This window comes from Hyperolius riggenbachi, chromosome 12, assembly GCF_040937935.1.
Source record: "Hyperolius riggenbachi isolate aHypRig1 chromosome 12, aHypRig1.pri, whole genome shotgun sequence".
Lineage (NCBI taxonomy): Eukaryota > Metazoa > Chordata > Amphibia > Anura > Hyperoliidae > Hyperolius > Hyperolius riggenbachi.
The window spans coordinates 188,182,786-188,201,239 of NC_090657.1; the positions used below are offsets into that span (position 1 = coordinate 188,182,786).

General features: G+C 45.6%; 2 protein-coding genes across 9 annotated transcripts in view; one reads left to right on the forward strand and one right to left on the reverse strand.

Annotated features, from left to right (window-relative positions):
- Positions 1–18,454, forward strand: part of SPO11 (SPO11 initiator of meiotic double strand breaks) — a 693,959-nt gene that overhangs the window by 412,000 nt on the left and 263,505 nt on the right. The window lies entirely within an intron of this gene.
- BMP7 (bone morphogenetic protein 7) overlaps positions 1–18,454 on the reverse strand; it is a 121,222-nt gene that overhangs the window by 4,632 nt on the left and 98,136 nt on the right. Inside the window, exons 3-5 of the mRNA XM_068263147.1 lie at positions 18,231–18,379; positions 8,213–8,434; positions 2,353–2,429 (exon numbers count right to left, since the gene is read on the reverse strand). Coding sequence (XP_068119248.1) covers positions 2,353–2,429; positions 8,213–8,434; positions 18,231–18,379 — 448 coding nt within the window. The remainder of the gene's footprint in view (positions 1–2,352; positions 2,430–8,212; positions 8,435–18,230; positions 18,380–18,454) is intronic.

Below are 18,454 nucleotides of genomic sequence, written 5' to 3' on the forward strand. Positions count from 1 at the left end.
ACAGTGATGTCAGAAACACCTGATCTGCTGCATGCTTGTTCAGGGGCTATGGCTAAAAGTATCAGAGAATCAGCAGGAAAGCAGGCAACTGGAATTGCGTAACAGGAAATAAATATGGCAGCCTCCATATTCTTCTCACTTCAGCTGTCCTCAACTCAGAACTTCGTCTTTTATTTAAAAGATAAGCAACAATAACAACCTTTACAGAAAAACATTTATTTCTTACAACTGAAAGAAACTCTGCAATAAATCTGCAATGTGTCTACTTCCTGCTTTCATGGATACAATTAACATCCTGTGTTTACCAATTAGCAGCTCTGCCAAGGACTGCAGAGATTCCTGAGCTGACACAGCTGATAGACCAAATTACAGTTGTGATTAGTCACAGATGATTGGGAATTACACAGGCTAAACTCTCTAAATACATACAGGGTGGATTATTCTGTGTTTTCCTTGTGTCCTGTGCAAGACTTCGGGTCATCTGTAAATTGTAATCCCTAGATACCGGTAACTAATTAACCTATTGTGACACCAATACTTGACCTTAAAGTGACCCTGAGATGACTGAATACAAGACTTCTACATACCTGGGGCTTCCTCCAGCCCCCTCTGCATGGATCGCTCCACGCTGCCTTCCTCTGCATTCCCATTCTCTTGCTAGTAGCCCTGTTAGCCTGGCCAGTTGGGGTGCAATGCATGGCCCGGCCGCGTGCTCCTGTTGCCGGGAGCGCTCTGCGCCATAGTACTGCGCAGGCACAAAATGCTTCCTGACGTGGAAGTGAGACGGGGAGAAACGGCACAAGCAGCTGCACTGCGCATGCCCCGACTGGCAAAACTTATGGGGCTTCTAGCAGGAGAACAGGAAGGTGGAGGAAGACCGCGTGGGAGTGATCGGTGTGGAGGGGGCTGAAGGAAGCTTAAAGTGGTTTTACACATTGCATAATTGTGTATCTTTCCTATTGTTTATAGGGCATTCCTCAAGCCAAATACCTTTTTGTTTTAATACTCTAATTCCCTATAAACTAAACAAGCCACGCCCACAGGTTTTCAGAGAGCCAAGGCACTTTCAGTATAAATGTTTTGCATTTAGTCATCTCTGGTACAATTTAAACTGTACCAGAGAAAAAACAAAAAACAAAACTTCATACATACCTGGGGCCCCCTCCGGCCTGATCGCTCCCTCAGTGCTGTCCTCCACCTTCTGTATCCTCCGTAAGGGCTCCCGGTATCTTGGCCAGTCTGTGCATGTGCAGTGTGGCTGGGCGCGCTTCCCCTTCTTGCTCCTGTGGCCAGGAGAGTTCTGCACCTGCGCAGTAGTACTGCGCCAGGCTGGGTGCACCATGAGCCCTTACTGACGGTACAAAGGCGGAGGACGGCGCCGAGGGAGTGATCAGGCCGGAGGGGGCTGGAGGAATCCCCAGGTATGTATGATTTTTTTGTTTCCGTTTCATCTCAGGTTCCCTTTAAGATTCATGGACATCTGTAAAGGCTGTTGCACGTAGTGATCGGATGCGATCTCTAAGGCCGACAGTTCGGGGACCCAACGTTGTATAGATGCATCACTATGCTGTTGCCTAGCAATGTATCTTTACAGGACTATGCAACCTAGTGACTGTATCCAATCACTACAGACTGGCAATGACAGTTCCCTACATGCCCAACTAGTGATAAAATATGGCATATATAGTATCATTTTAATCGGGACAAGCCAAATAATATATTTTGAGGTGTTTTTGTAACTGTGGCGCTTGACGTGAAAATTAGGATAGGTGAAATATGAATAGAATTGTGCATGTATGAGAGCAAATTTTTAGGCGCCATTCACATCAGTATATGCCACATGATATGATGTTCTATTGGAACACACTCTGAAGGACTGATTTTCATGTACCCTAAGACATGGCGATATTCACTGTTTTGTGGGAAGCATGCGTTATATCGCTAAGGTGAAAAATCTGCACACCAGCCAATAAAGTTCAAACAGTTACCTTCACCGCATTCTCAAATCATCCGACATATATTGCAAAGCGTTTCACAGGGTAACCCCGCTTCATCAGATGCAAAAAAACTTCTAAGCAATTTATGTTGGATGTTTTGAGGATGCAATAAAGGTGACGGTTTGGTCTTTATTGGCTGGTGCCGGGATTATTCACGCCTCATACCTTGGTTTTGTACCGCTCATATACTGTGAAAGCAAAGACAATGCACCTGGTCCCCTCAATCTAGCGCAGATCCTCTCTCTCTCATAACTGTGTTATAAGGCCCTTGCAGCTCATGGCCCCCTGCGCTGATATGGTGGTCATGTCCTGACACATGGCTGTGATTGGTGCAATGTCGCCAGTGTGGCCTCACCTGCCAGCCCAGATCCCGGAAGCTCACGTACAGCTCATGCTTCTTACAGGCCTGCTTCTGGTCCGTGCTGCTGTTTTCTGGAAAGACACCACAGATGGTCAATGTCACACATGGACTCTCACCACAGTCTGTACTGAAAACATAAATGCCTTACTTCCCCTTGCTTCAGTAAAGGCGCATACATTACTTGATTTGCAACATTGATTTGATCATCGTGATAGAATCTGGCAAAGATTGATGCCCCAATGTAGCCACCCAGTCGTCAATTTGGTCGATATCAAAACAATAAATCTGGCATGCTGATCTGGCTTGAAAGGCTTTGGGTGGGGTGCACGACGATAATGGCACATCGATTTCCTGATGATCGACGGATCTCCAGCTGGTCTCCCCTCCATAGGTAAAGTGTACCCTCCTCGGGGCCTGTGGTGAGTGTTGCAGTGTAGTTTTGATCCACCTGTCTGCTGGTGTGCTCCTCCTATGTTCCGTGTCCTCTCTTCATGGCCGCCGGAGTCATGTACGGCAGGGTCACAGGGGTACAGGCGCCCGCGGTGGCAATGGAGACAGATGCAGGGGAGGATGCACAATGGTGGACAGGTGAGCCAAAACTACAGTGCAACTTTCACCATAGGTCTGTGGGGGAAGGGCATTACATGGGGAGACCTGAGGGGCTGGGCAGGCGGAGATGGCCGCATAGATGCATGCTGAAATGTATTGGAAATCTGTGTGCAGATGTGTGACGGGCTCACTCTCTGATCGGATTCAATCATAGAGGGATCTATCTGATGATTAAATCTGCTGCCCAATCTGGCAATGTATGGGCACCTTTAAAGTGGATCTGAGATAAACTTTTACTCACTGCATAATTGTGATCCTTTCATATAGTTTATAGAGCATTCCTCAAACCAAATACTATTTTTTTTGTTTGTTTTTATACTCTAATTCCCTACAAACTACACTAGCCTCGCCCACGGCTTCTCCAGTGCCTTGGCACTCTCAGACCCATGTAGCAAGGGCTTATGGGAGCTCAGTCTGGGCAGGAGGAGGAGGTTACCAGCCAGAGATTTCAGAGGCAGAGGGGAGGAGGAGAGGGGAGTGAAGTTTTCACAGGCTGAGGGCTGGAGATGTTATCAGCTTGCCTGTGTAATGTGACAAACAGAACATGGCCGCTCACATTGTATCACAGGAATAAATAATCAAACTGTTGAAGCCGCTTGCAGCTAGATTTGCTGTGTAAACTATCTAAACTTTAGATAAGATATATAGACAAGTTACTTGTTATAGTTAGTTTTTCATCTCGGATCCGCTTTAAGGTAGCCATACATGTAGAGATTTTGGCGGCCGATCGACCAAGAGACAGATCTTTCTCTGATTGAATCTGATCTGAGATCGATCTGTTGACCACCATAAACGGCAGGCCGATTCTTGATCTATTTCAGAACGAAAGGTTGTGGGAATCGGCCTTGTGACGCAGCCACGACGCCCCCAGACGCTGTCCCCCTAATGTTTTATGCCCCTCCAGTCATACTATTCCTGCTGCCCACCTCATACTTTCGCATTTACACCCCCCACGGGGGGACACAAGTCGGACCAAGATTTTCCAGCATGTCCGATCAGTACATTCAGCCTAAAATTGGCGGCACCGTTGATTGGGATACGCTCCCGCTGCACTGTGATTGTGCGTTGGGAAGCATTATGTGCGGGGTAAACAGCTACAATTTTGTCAAGTGTGACTCCTGCTTTGCATAGCATGTCGCTGTTAGGGCTGGTTCACACAGGCGTCTGCTGAGCTTTTGCTTGGCATTGTGTTCAAACGCCAGCGTTTAAAAGCTAGCTTTTGAAGGCTTTTGAAAAGCGTTCAAGGCTAGCAGTTCTGGTCTCTGCTATTGTTTCCTTGAGTTTACTGCCTCTGAAAGCAGCATGTTGCTTTTGAGACTAGACGCAACGCTGGGATCTACTGCCAGGCTTTCATGAAAGCCTGCAAAAGCCAGCTCTAAACGCTCACATTCACTTGCATGGGATGGCAGTAGATTCCAAAAAACGCTGCGTCTGAAACGCTGTGTTAAACGCCACAAAAACGCCCGTCTGAACCAGCCCTTAGGGTTGGAAGAAGTGTCATTTTATTAACCTCTATAATAATCTCCGTGTCCCTGCATCACGCTGTCCCTGTGTAGCTGGGTCCGTGCTTTTTGCTACTGGGCATGTGTGCAGTACGGACCCAGCCTCACAGAGACAGGAGGACGGGGCCAGGGAGCCGGGCGTGTGAGCGGGCGGCCGGGTGCGCGCACGCGGGCACGGGCTTGGGTCTGCTAGTACTGTATATTCTGGTGTATAAGACTACTTTTTAACCCTTTAAAATCTTCTGAACAGTCAGGGGTCGTCTTATACGCCGGGTGTCATTGATGCCGGGTGATACGCCCTATCCTGTTACCGCCTCTCAGATCTCGCTGCTGAGAACTGTAGTGAAGCGGCGCAGGCGCACATGTGTGAGATCTGAGAGGCAGAGAAGGAGGTAAATAGGATACAAGGGCGGGGCCAGAAGGGTGAAAGAGGCGTATTTTATGGGCACAGCGCAATTTATTCTCCTATACCGCTCTGATAAACAGGGAGACAAGGAGAGCTGACCAATCCGCTTAGGGAGAGTTGACCAGTCAATCACCTATATACTGTTATATACTGAGTACCACATACAGTACAGCACCAGTATCTGTTCATACATAGCACCAGTATATAATTTTTTTTCATTTTTATTTGGTGTGCGTTGGAAGAGGGGTAGTCTTATACGGCGAGTATATCGAGTATATCTCAAACTCTATATTTCAACTGGGAAAGTTGGGGGGTTGTCTTATATGCCAGAATTCATTTAAATTCTTAGCTTGATGCAAATTGCAGTGAAAGCATCATTTTTGTTATTTTTTCATTACAGAAATAGACTCTTGCTGAACCAGTCTATGTTTATGGCATTTTTTATGATAAGCATTTCCCTTTAGGATAATTTTTTATTTAGGTTTAGATCAATGTACGCATCTGTTGCAATAGGTACAAGAGTTTTATGTTTGTAATTCTAACCCACTCCAAAGAGGAGCGGTCAGTCATACTATCGCAGAAAAAAATACGTATTGCACTGTCCACATTTTGATTTTAGTGATTTTTCTATAGTAAAAAAAGAGAAAATCCTTCTTAGGATTTTCCATTTTGACTGTGTCTATCTTGAAGCCAATCCTGACATAATTTCCTCCCTTAGGGCCCATTCACACTAGAAGTGCTTTTCTGAGTGTTTTGCGATTGATTTGCGGTTTTTAAAATCTCTCCCATTCACTTTCATTAAAATCACTGTAAACATCGCAGAAAAATAGCCGCAAATTGGCGATCGTGTCCGCAAAAATCGCGGTAATTTTCCACAATTTTAATGAAAGTGAATGGGAGTGATTTTAACCTCCTTAGCGGTAATCCCGAGTCAGGCTCGGGACGGAAACCCGCAGATCAGAGCAGTAATCCCATTCCTGGGTGAGTTATATGCAGGAGCTGCAATGTCTGAAAGCGTGTGAAAAAAATTGTATAGCTTTTAAACCCTCAATCTGGAAATAATCATAACGCCAGGGAGGTTAAAAAGCGCTTATCAATCGCAAAACGCTCAGAAAAGCGCTTCTAGTGTGAATGAGCCCTTACTCTGTCTGTGTATTATTGCCCGCCCTCCTCCCAGTCTTTAGACACTCCCACCCAGCTCTGCAGCAGTAAGTGCATTGTCTCAGCCTGAGAAATATTGGCCAATCAGAGAGGGACAGAGGTGTGGGAGGGGAAAATGGGAGGGAAAGAGGCTTCAGCCAATCAGGCTGCATTAGTTATGTCTGAGGGGAACAGGGGAGGAAAGTATGGAAGAAAAAAAAGAAAACCCAATATGCCCGGCTGCAACTTCCTTTGTGCGGCAGATGTACCAAATAAGAGCCAGGGAAACTGGGGAATGATGTTTTATGGACAAGAAAAGTAAGAGTGATTTTTAACTTTTGGATTGCCTGGTTACCATCCTTATTACTTGTTTACCAGATAAAAATAAAGAATTCATTTTTTATTTTATGCCCGACAGTTACACTTTAAACTAGAGGTAAAGTATAACCAGCAAGCTCATGGTGAACCAGAACTCATTGGAGTGTGTAAAGGGCCACAAAGGTCCTAAAAGCCCCCATACTAAAATGCATGGAAAACAAGTTTGCTTTCTTAAAACAGAACAGAAAGGGCAACGATGGTTAATTTGCATACATTCAGCAGTGATGCACTGGGAGACATCTCGGAGCTCACTCCAACCTAAATTATTGCAAATTATTTCTGTTTTAAGAAAGCAAACTTTTGTTTTCCACTTTAAACTAGAACACCCTTCTATGGAGGAACCTTTATTGACCAATCTATAGGCGAGCTCTCACCTCCTTCTCTTTCAGTCATTTATCTTACTTATACTTTATCTTCTGTCTACTCTTCTTTGTGTTTCGTGGTTTGGCGTCGGACCTTAAATCTTGAAGCCAATCACAATACTGAAATCTACACAACGTTGGGGTGTAGACCAAGAGGAGCCACGCTAGTCCCAGCCCCAAGATGGGGATGGTGGGACCAGTCACGGCAATAGCATGGGCCCAGATAGTTGGCATAGTCCCCGGGTCACAGGTCAACCAAAAAGTTCAGCATGTCTATTCTCCTAGCCTAGACTGGTAGGAGGGATTGGTACATTAATTACTACAGTTTTATATTCAATGTCTAATGCAGTGGTCCTCAAACTAAGGCCCGCAGGCTGAATGCGGCCCCCTGAGGCTTTTTCACTGGTCCCCCACTCTCAAAATCTATTACTTATAGATGTGGTCCACTCAGGGGCGTACCTAGAAATCCCCAGGCCCCCCTGCAAAAAAATAATCCGGCCCCCACTAGGGCCCGCTCAGGGACTTTTGGGGGGCAGGAGGGGTCGCAGCATAAGAGAGTGTGGCAGATCAGTGGGGAGGGGGGAGAATTCCCCCCCCCCCTCCCTCACTTAGGGCTCTCCTCTCAGTGCTCCCCCTCCTGCAATCATTGGTGGTGTTCGTGGCAGCAGCGGCGGTGGCGGCAGGATGACTCATTATCCCCTTCTCGCTGGAGGACTTCCGTTCTCTAAGTGCTTCATGCAACTTCCTGTGTAAACAGGAAATTGCACTTAGAGAACGGAAGTCCTCCAGCGAGAAGGAGGTAATGAGTCACCCTGCCGCCACCGCCGCTGCTGCCACGAACACCACCAATGATTGCAGGAGGGGGAGCACTGAGAGGAGAGCCCGAGGTAAGGGAAGGGGGGGATTTACCCCCCCCCCCACCGATCTGCCACACTCTCCTCTTATGCTGCGACCTCTCCTGCCCCCCAAAAGTCCCTGAGCGGGCCCTAGTGCCCCCCCCCCATGACGGCAGGAGTCGCATCCCTTATAGGGGGGTCCACTGCATCTTTACATATATCTGCAACCCACATATAGAATAGCAGTGATGGCACCACCCATCCATATGGGTCCATTTGGACTGCAGGTTGTCACCTGGGTATGCTTCACCGTCTGTAGCAAAGATGTTCTTTAGGCGCCACATGAATGGCTGCTTCTCCTCCGGAGGAGTTCTCCTCTGTGTTGCAGGACAGAATATCTGCACATGCTGTGTTGGGGGGCATACTATCGACATAAATATCTACTTCCTGTGACCAAATTCAAGTCAAAGATTTCAAACATGAATTGAAAAGCTTACTATTATGAAGTAATTTTTTTGACACAAGACTTAGTTTTAAAAACAAGTAAGTACTGGTAGCTTACATCTTTTCATTCTAACAAGCTCACTTTAGCTCCTCTACTGATTCCTCTGCTTTGCTCACCTGCTATATTGGACACCCTTAGCGCCTCCTGGTTCTTTGGCGATTTGGATCGGTTTTGGTTGCGTTGTTTGCCGCCTCCTCCTCCTCCACCACCACCACCTGTGGACCGGACACTTCGTAGGTGGATCTCTGTGGCTTTGAAAAACGCCACCATGAAGGGCTGCTTGTTGTGAGGTCCATTTAATCCAATCAAACCAGCCATCTTGGGGTTGACGCTCTGCCCTGCCGGGAGAATGAAATAAGGAATTAGAAATGGGAAATCAAAGACAACGGCAACATGGCGTACATATATGTGATGGGATCAGTGTTTCCAAGTATACAGAGGATGGAACTCAAAGAGAAGCATGTTACTGATCCGGTCTGGTGGTCCACTTATAAAGCCCTGATCATTGTTCATGATGGTGTCAGCCAACTGTCTACCTGCAGCCAGTGATTGTCTAGGAGTGGACCCCTTCCCCTTTAAAGAAAACCTGAACTGAAAATGAAAAGTCAAAATCAGCATACACAAGTCATACTTACCTTCCATGTAGTCTACTTCTCAGTGTCTTTCTCCTGTCCCGCGTCCTGTTTGTTCACTGTGATCAAGGGACTTTTCCGTCCTCCATTTTGAAAATGGCCATTACCCATAACAGCTTTCTGGTCAGCACACTGTTTAACTGTAACATCGCCCACTTGAGCCATAGGGAAACATGGACATTACCTGGTACATCAGTTTTCCTCTCAGCTATAACTGACAGCAACTGATATTTTACTGACAGCAACTGATATATTTCAGATCTGACAAAATATTGTCAGACTGGAAGGGATCATTGTCAGAAGAAAATGGTGAGCTTCTGAGAGGAACTGATGGCAAGGTATCTATGTAATGTTCATTTGAAGTTACCTCAAGTGTTTATTTTAAATATTTTTACTCAGTACAGGTTCTCTTTAAACTCCCTGGTGACATTATTATTTCAGGATTTAGGGTCTAAAAGCGGCGCAATTTTTCGCAAGCTTTTATACCCTAAAAACAAGAAACAAAACATACCACAGAGAGATCTGCAGCAGCTCCTGCATGTAACTCATTCAGGCACGGGATCACTGCTCTGAGCTGCAGATTTCCGTCCCGAGCCTGACTCAGGATTACCGCTAAGGAGCTTAAAGAGAATCTGTATTGATAAAATCGCACAAAAGTTAACATACCAGTGCGTTAGGGGACATCTCCTGTCACAATTTCGCCGCTCCCCGCCGCATTAAAAGTGGTTAAAAACAGTTTTAGAAAGTTTGTTTGTAAACAAACAAAATGGCCATCAAAACAGGAAATAGGTTGATGTACACATAGAAAATACATCCATACACAAGCAGGCTGTATACACCTTTCCTTTTTAATCTCAAGAGATCATTTGTGTGTTTCTTTCCCTCTGCAGCTATCTTCCACTGAAGTGTCAGGCTGTTTCTTCCTGCAGAGTGCAGACAGCTCTGCCTGTATGTAATTCTTCAGTATGTGAAAGCCCAGCCAGCTCAGAGGAGGATTTATCCAGCTTGTAAAAGATAATAGAGCAGAAAGAAGCTGCACTAATCTAAATAATACACAGGCAGTGTGCAGAGAGGGGCCTGGAGGGGGAGATGCATCACAGAACCACAACACTGAAGAACTTGGCAGCCTTCCAGACACAGGCTGACAAGTCTGACAAGAGAGAGATAAGTTGATTTATTACAGAGATGGTGATAGTAGAACGTGCTGCAGTAAGCCAGAACACATTAGAATAGCTTTTGGAACTTGTAGGATGGAAGAAAACCGGATGAAATTTTTGTTATGGAGTCTCTTTAAGGCATTTTTTGGTAGTCTGCTCAACCTCCTTTCTCCCACAGCTCTCCCTGGTAGTCTAGTGCCCCCCCCCCCCCAACCGCAATAGCTTTCAGTGGCGGTCTAGTGGTTCTCCTCCCTTCCCACTTAAGGGAGTACTTGGTAGTATAATAGTGCCATCTCTTTCTTGGTGGTCTAGCGGTACTTCGCCTTCCTTTCTAAGCATTACCTGGTGTCTCACGGTACCCTTCAAGGGCCCCTGGTAGTTTAGTGGGTTTTCTCCTTCCACTTTAAGTCTGGTGAATGATCCCCCTTCCCCTTTAAAGGTCCATGGTGGTCAAGTGGGTTATCCCCCCTTAGCCTTGTTGGTCTAGTGGTGGCCCCCCAACATCCCTCCCCACAGATTGGCATAGCATGACTGTGTAAGTAAACTTTTATCCTCCTGACTCATATGCAGCGTGAGCCCGCTCCTCCTCCCTCCAGGAATGGCTAGTACTACAGAGAGTAGTTACTTTAGGAGGGAGGGTTAGTTTTAGGCAATGGGGGACGGGGGAGAGAGACAATAGTGCACCAGTTAACTTCGATAGTAAAATATAGATAATACTATATTACTGATATTTTAATTATCGGCATGAAAATGGTGCCCAAGTTAAAAGCGGCACCACTATATGTACTCCCCGTAAATGGCTAGCTATTCTCTCAAGCAAAACCAGTACCAGCCTTGCGAAACACTCTCTGGTTAGACAATAACAGACAAAGAGGAGATATGGCCTCCATACTTGATGTGGGACACTTCCTTCGGCAGCCTGTGGCCAGGTTTGGCGGAGCAGCATGGAGCAGGTAAGTATAGGAATATTCTAATTTTCAGTCAAATTCTGCCTCATTGCACTGTGTTTTTTCTCCGATAACAGAAAAGATCAAACTACCTTAAAGAGAAACTCTGACCAAGAATTGAACTTTATCCCAATCAGTAGCCGATACCCCCTTTTACATGAGAAATCTATTCCTTTTCACAGACAGACCATCAGGGGGTGCTGTATGGCTGATATTGTGGTGACACCCCTCCCACAAGAAACAAGAAAAGTACGTACACTTGGCAGTTTCCTGTCTGTGAACCTTGCTGCATTGTGGGAAATCGCTGTTTACAGCTGTTTCCAACTGCCAAAAAAGCATGCAGCAGCTACATCACCTGCCAACAGTAAAAATGTCACCAAGTAATAAATGTCAGAATGTAAATCAGGGATTTAAAAGATTTTACAAACACTGACTAAATCATTTATACATAATTATTGTAAAAATGAAGCACTTTTTTTTTATTATTTTCACTGGAGTTCCTCTTTAACTGGTAATTTGCACGGCTGGCTCACGTCATAAATAAACTTCACTCGCCCTCTTGATTCCGCAGGGTTGAGGAGAGTTCACCATAACAGGACCCATAAATAAAATCTCTGTAAAACTCACGCGGACGTATAAAACAGATTTCTCCCGAGAACCTTAACTCCGGCCTCAGGTAATCCAGGCTCCGAGCAAACAAACGCCGCCTGTTACACAAGCGGGGAGATGGCAGGGGGCTGAAAAACTCCTCTAAGCTATGGACAGGTTGTGGGGGGACCATCAGAACCTCTGTCCTGCTATTACCGCTAACTGAAGACAGGAAGTGAGAGAAACTGTCAAAGGTGGGGACAGAGAAATAAAAACTTTGAACAGAAGTTTAACTTATCCCCCCTCTACACTAGACAAAGACAAGACAAGACAAATAACATTTATATTGCGCTTTTCTCCTTGCGGACTCAAAGCGCCAGAGCAGAGCAGCAGCCACTAGGGCGCGCTCTATTGGCAGTAGCAGTGTAAGGGAGACTTGCCAAAGGTCTCCTACTGAATTAGTGCTGGCTTACTGAACAGGCAGAGCCGAGATTCGAACCCTGGTCTCCTGTGTCAGGGGCAGAGCCCTCAACCATTACACCATCAGCCAACTGCACTAAGCTAAAACAGAATTAACAAATTCAGCCCAAGTTGTGTTGCTTAGAGGGTGTGAGTAAAATGAATTGGGAAATCAGTGTTTATTCAGATACATAGCCCTAATAGTGGAGCTCACAGAGGGTATGCGAGATGAATGGTGAAAACAGTGCAAATTCACAAATACACAGGCCAAATAGTGGAGCTCCGAGAGGGATAATGGGGAAATCAGTACTTATTCACAGATTCACAGTCCTAATAGTAGAGCTCAGAGAGGGTGTATGAGGTGAATGGGGAAATCAGTGCTTATTCACAAATACACAGGCCAAGTAGTGGAGCTCAGAAAGAGAGAACAAGATGAATGGGGAAATCAGTACTTATTCACAGATACACAGCACAAATAGTGGAGCTTAGAGAGGGAGAATTAAATGAATGGGGAAATCAGTGCTTATTCACAAATACACAGCCCAAATAGTGAAGCTCAGATAAAGAGTGTAAGAGGAATGGGAAGACCAGTGCTTGTTCACAGATACACAGCCCAAGTAGTGTAGCCAGTACTCCTCAGTATTATCTGATGTACTGGTAAGATTTTCTCAAGGAGAAAAAGGTGAGAGAGACAGATGACAAGATAGAGGGGATGTAATACTTCAGAAGCTAATTTTTCAAAACAGATCAACACGCTTTGGCTTCCTTACGATCAGTACTGGCACAAAGTAACAGCGTATACTGTACATATTGGAGTAAGCAGAGATCAACACACACTGCAGCTAGTTTACTATCAGTACAGGCACAGAGTAACAGCGTATACTGTACATATTGGAGTTATCATAGATCAACACACACTGCAGCTAGTTTACTATCAGTACAGGCACAGAGTAACAGCGTATACTGTACATATTGGAGTTACCATAGATCAACACACACTGCAGCTAGTTTACTATCAGTACAGGCACAGAGTAACAGCGTATACTGTACATATTGGAGTTATCATAGATCAACACACACTGCAGCTAGTTTACTATCAGTACAGGCACAGAGTAACAGCGTATACTGTACATATTGGAGTTATCAGAGATCAACACACACTGCAGCTAGTTTACTATCAGTACAGGCACAGAGTAACAGCTTATACTGTACAGTACATACTTGAGGTAGCAGAGATCAGCACACACTGCAGTTACTTTACTATCCATAGAGTAGCAACTCTACATACTGGAGACAACACTAAAGCTACTTTACTACCAGTACAGGAACAGAGTAACAGCTTACTGTACATACTGGAGGTAGCAGAGATCAGCGCACACTGCAGCTAGTTTACTATCAGTACAGGCATTTAATAACAGCGAATACTATACATACTGGAGGTAGAAAAGATCATTACGCACTGCAGCTAGTATAAGCACAGAATGACAGATTATATTGTAGATAGAAAACATTAGCATGCACTGCAGCTAGTTTACTATCAGTACAGGCACAAAGTAAAAGCTCATAATGTACATACTGGAGGAAGCAGAGATCAGCACACACTGCAGCTAGTGTACTATCAGTACAGGCACAGAGTAACAGCTCATACTGTACATACTGGAGGAAGCAGAGACCAGCACACACAGCAGCTAGTTTACTATCAGTACAGGCACAGAGTAACAGCTTATACGGGAGGGGTCATGCCAGTATTATAATCCGAGTAAAATGAGTAGTGCAGGTACACTCCATTGCTAATCAAAGACCTGTTTTGAGCAAACCCACAGCCCAAGTAAACCCAAAATGTACAAGGCATATGCTAATAGCAACTGGGATGATAAACAGAGCGTAGAGGAGAAGTACTGGACTCAATATGTTTCATGCACTAAACAGGCTCGCCACTGCTGTGCAACCTGCTTCTCCTCCTCCCCCCCTTCAATCTAAAAACTCCCATTTTAAAGTGGACCTGAACTCTTGCACAGGATACAAGGAAAACAGAGATAAATGCACCCTGTGAGTTTTTAGAGAAAGAAGGCTGCTTAATCACCCCTCATCTTCAAGTAATCACCAGCGTAATTTGATCTCTCAGCTGTGTCAGCACAGAAATCCGTCAATTCTCGGCAGACACAGCTAATATGTAAACACAGGATGTTAACCTTTTCTTGAAAGCAGGAAGGAAAAAGTGCAGATTTATTGCAGGAGTTCTGTAAGCTGTTACAAAGAAATGTTTTTCTTTAAAATGTATTATGCTGTTGCTTATATTTTAGAGCAGAGAGGAAGTTCTGAGTTCAGGTCCGCTTTAAAGGTAATAGCTCTAATGGGCACTTGATCGACATGATAAGTTTTGAGGATTTGACTTGCTCAGTTTTGGATTTAGCTGAAAGTTCATCACCCCATCGCTGAGAACAGTCCAGAGTGCGTCAGGGAGACTAGAAGAAATATCCGGCATGCCTGTGTAATTATCACACACCCTCTGCTACTTTCATACACTTGTTTCTTCACACGAATATGTAACTGCTTTGCAGACGCCACTGACTGATCCTTATCTGGGGTGTTCATCAGATGGTGTGAAAGTCAGCGCTGCGGAATGACGTGGAGCCCCAGCTGGCATTATGAGAGGAAGGGCTACAATGTCTGCGGGATTTTATTGCCATCTGTGTCCCTGTCGGTTGGTGGTGGGGTTCCCCCCTTAGTGAGATGGATTGAAAGAGGGACTGTAGTGAAAATAACGTAATGCAGTGGTTCCCAAACTTTTTCGGTTGAAGGCACCCTTGATGGCTCTGAAATTTTTTTCAAGGCACCCCTCGGCAAAAATAACTACTGAAATGCTGTTACGACCCTTATTCAGCAGCACCCCCCAAAGGATGGGGATGAACGCCGAGGCACCCCTGACAGGTGCTCAAGGCGCACCAGGGTGCCGTGGCACCCAGTTTGAGAACCCCTGACGTAATGAATAACCTGCCAAGGCTTGGAAAGCCCCATGCCTCACCACTGCAGTGTTCTTCCTAGAAATGTTTTCCAGCCGGGGGGCATGAAAAAGTACCCGGGCGGGGCGAGATAAGAGAATGCAGGGCCGGTGCTTTTCTGCACAACTCTGCTTACAGCAGAGGAGGAGGGGAGCGGCTGACAGCCGGGTGCTCACTAAAACTAGCTGGGTGGAGCACCCAGCTAGAAGAGCCTGGGGAGACCACTGCATTGGATCCCCCACCTTGAGCCCTCATCATCTCCAGCTTCTCCACCTGATTTCCCCTCTGTCCAGATCCTCTGCCCACAGAACATGCAATTCTCCAGCTTCTCCTTCTGCTATAATGATCACTTTCCTGATGGAAGAAGATTTCCTATTGGGAATTCACTGGGTCTGTTGTTAATGCATTCTGATGTTATTTTTGTGGCCACCCTTCCAATGGAGCACCCCGGTGATGGTGCTTCTGGTTATAGCATTGCACGTTTAAGTATGAGTGCAGCAACAACAACAACCCACAAGCCCTCCAGTAAAACTGGCATGAGGCCCCCTCCTGGGATTCAAATGCCTCTTCCCCTTCCTGTGTGGCTGGTAACCCCCCCCCCCCCCCTTTCCCCAGCACCCCATGTTGCAGTGTAGCGCTGTGGAGCAGTGTAATATTGACCTGCTCCGGCAATACGCCAGATCTCTTCTTCCTGGCAGCTGCACACTCTGTACTTGCATACCACCAACTGTTGATCATGTGACATGCGTTGTGAGCCAGAGGTATTCGCAGAGCATGTGGCTGTCAGAAAGCAGCAGGTAAACATTACACTGCTCCTTGGGACTGCTATGCAGAAGGGGAGGAGCAGTAGCCCTGATAGGCCCCCCCACAGTTGCTACAGTTATACCACTTAGTAGACTGCTCGACAAATGAAACAATTTGGCCCACGACTTTGGCTTCAATTCACAAAACATTACTGTATGCGGTAATGCAGAAAACAGCGGATTTTACAGAGCAGTAAATACCTCAGCATGTCAGTAAATGTCAATTCACAAAGATCTGAGCATGCGGTAAAGCCAAGAGAGATGTTCGGTATTTACTTCCAGCTCCAGGGTTCTCCCCAGGCTCTTTTAGCTGGGTGCTCCACCCGGCTAGTTTTGGTGAGCACTCGGCTGTCATTGGCTCACCACCTCCTATTCTGAAAGCAGATTTGCACACAGAAGCACCAGCCCTGCATTCTCTCATTGCGCCCCACCCGGCTACTTTTTCATGCCACCTGGCTACTATTTCATGCCACCCGGCTGAAAAAAAATTCTGGGGAAAACACTGCAGCTCTGATCTGTCAGAAACTGATAAATAGCATGTGATAGCATTAATAGACACTGGAGAGCAGAAAGCCGAGAGCCAATAGGAAGAGCCTCCATATCACAGACCGCAAGGCCGGTCTGCGGATGGGGTCAATCGGTCAGCGTCAGAAATCCTCTCACATGGTCATTTTGTTCATCACGAAGGGTAACCCGCATTCGCAATTTGATGAACTGACTCGCGGAGGGAGCGTTCGGATGCCAACGGATTCACCTCACACATACAATTCAAAGATCTGCCACCAAGCGAGTTACACAACCCGCTACTGTAATTATACTAGGACTTGGAGAACGCTCTATTAACCCTTAGCAGTATGCAGGAACCTGGGTCAGATCGTTATATCTGGACCTGGTTCTCGCATACGGGTTATAAAGGCACACCTAAACACAGGGTAGCGGTTTCAGGAGAATAGGTACGATTGTGTATGTTCAGCAACAGGTCATAACCGCTAAACGATTTTTAAAACCTTTAATAACAAAATTGCATTACATACAGTTATATACACCAATTAACATATATACACAGAGCTTAAAAATAAAAAAGAATAAAATCAGAAAATTCTTACTTAGTTAGCTGAGCAGTCCATTTGAAGAATTTGAAGAATAAAGAGTCCAGTTTAAAAGTAGGTATTAATGTTAAGAGTCCTTGAACACAGCATGCATCGGCTCTCCTTAAACGCCTGCCTGGACTTGCCTGGTCGATGGAATTTGGAGAACTGGGCAGGTTTGGTCCCGCCCCATTTTTATAGGACCTGAGTTTTGGGGCTGTCACTACCTGGAAAGTAGGTGTGTTTAAGGCAGGGTTATCTACTGGCAGCAAGGTTGCCACCCCCAGACTCAGAGCAAGAAATGTACCAATTATTAACAATCTGTGTGACTCCACCCCAGATTGGCGCATCGCAAATCCGAGACTATATTCATAAGCGGCCTGCGACCCTGTATTAAACGAGGCTATACATGCCTATTCTATTGCATTCGCTCTACGCAGGCCGGATAAAGTGGTTTCTCTACTGATTCCTGATAGCTAGAAAATTGTAATTCAGGTGAATGATAGAACTGATTTCTAGGTATCAGGAAATGTAATTTTTGTCTTGCTGTGCCAAACCTATTTTGAATTCTTAATAAATTAATGTTCTTTTTGTTTGACCGTATGATTTTGGAGGGAGCGCTTATCTCAGCCAGTTTGAGCTAGTTTCTGGGACATGAGCTGTGTAGCCAAATGGCTCTACCCAGGGGGTCGGCCACGTGTGAAATTCTTTTAAAAAACTGACACAGGATGTGAGGGTGAGGGGCTGTGCTGTCAGTGGAAGAGAGCAAAGGAAAGGTATTTAGTTTTATTCTACCCAGGACTGACAGTAATTGTGCAGGACCATACGAAAATCGTTGGCGATTGCGCACGACTTTCTGTAATGTTCGCCACATTTCCCCCTCCTGCTTCTCACCCCATTTGACCCGAAGCATTGGCGGGTGGGACATGACAGTGCCAGAGCAGGAGAAGGAAACATTCAAAGAGACTTTTCTGCATCACTTTAAATGTACATACCGAGCAGGGCTTGGTGAATTGAAGCAACATTTTTCGGTAAATGACCGGACTTCTACAGCACCTGTGAAAATCTTTGTGAATTTTGAAAAACAAAAATACTGAATGCAGTTTTTTACCGACCTGATTTTTGTTTAATCTAAGAGCCCATTGTGAAATGGATCGTCAGACTGTATTTTCGATATTGGCCCCTTTGAATGAGTTTGACAGCCCTGAATTTGATCATAGCTCTGTAGACTTAGCTCGGCGGGGGATGAGGCCCCACGTCAACATAGATGAAGCGAAGAACATTGAACTAGTCTTCCCTGGTGGGTGTTAACTTTATTTTTGCATTATACAAACTTTAATTTGCCAAACACATGTTTTTTTAAACTCATAGTAATACCTAGAGCCCTTGTAAGCAGATCATTCTAATTCAGTGGATATCACACCAGCGCTAGGTCAGCTTAATAGGTTGTCCACTTACCGTCATTGGTCTCCACAGACAACTGCAGGCCCAGGTTCTGCTGGGGAATGAGCACCCAGTGATTGCTGGTCGCAGTGATGTCAAAAACCAGCCAACCTTCCTCCGCTGCCCAGATGGTCCTAGAATCCAGCAGATACAGGTCGGAGTCCCTGGAAGAAAAGTCACACTTCCGTGAGAGTCTAACTCAGCCATAAGCTCACTTACCAGGAAAGGTTGGACAAACT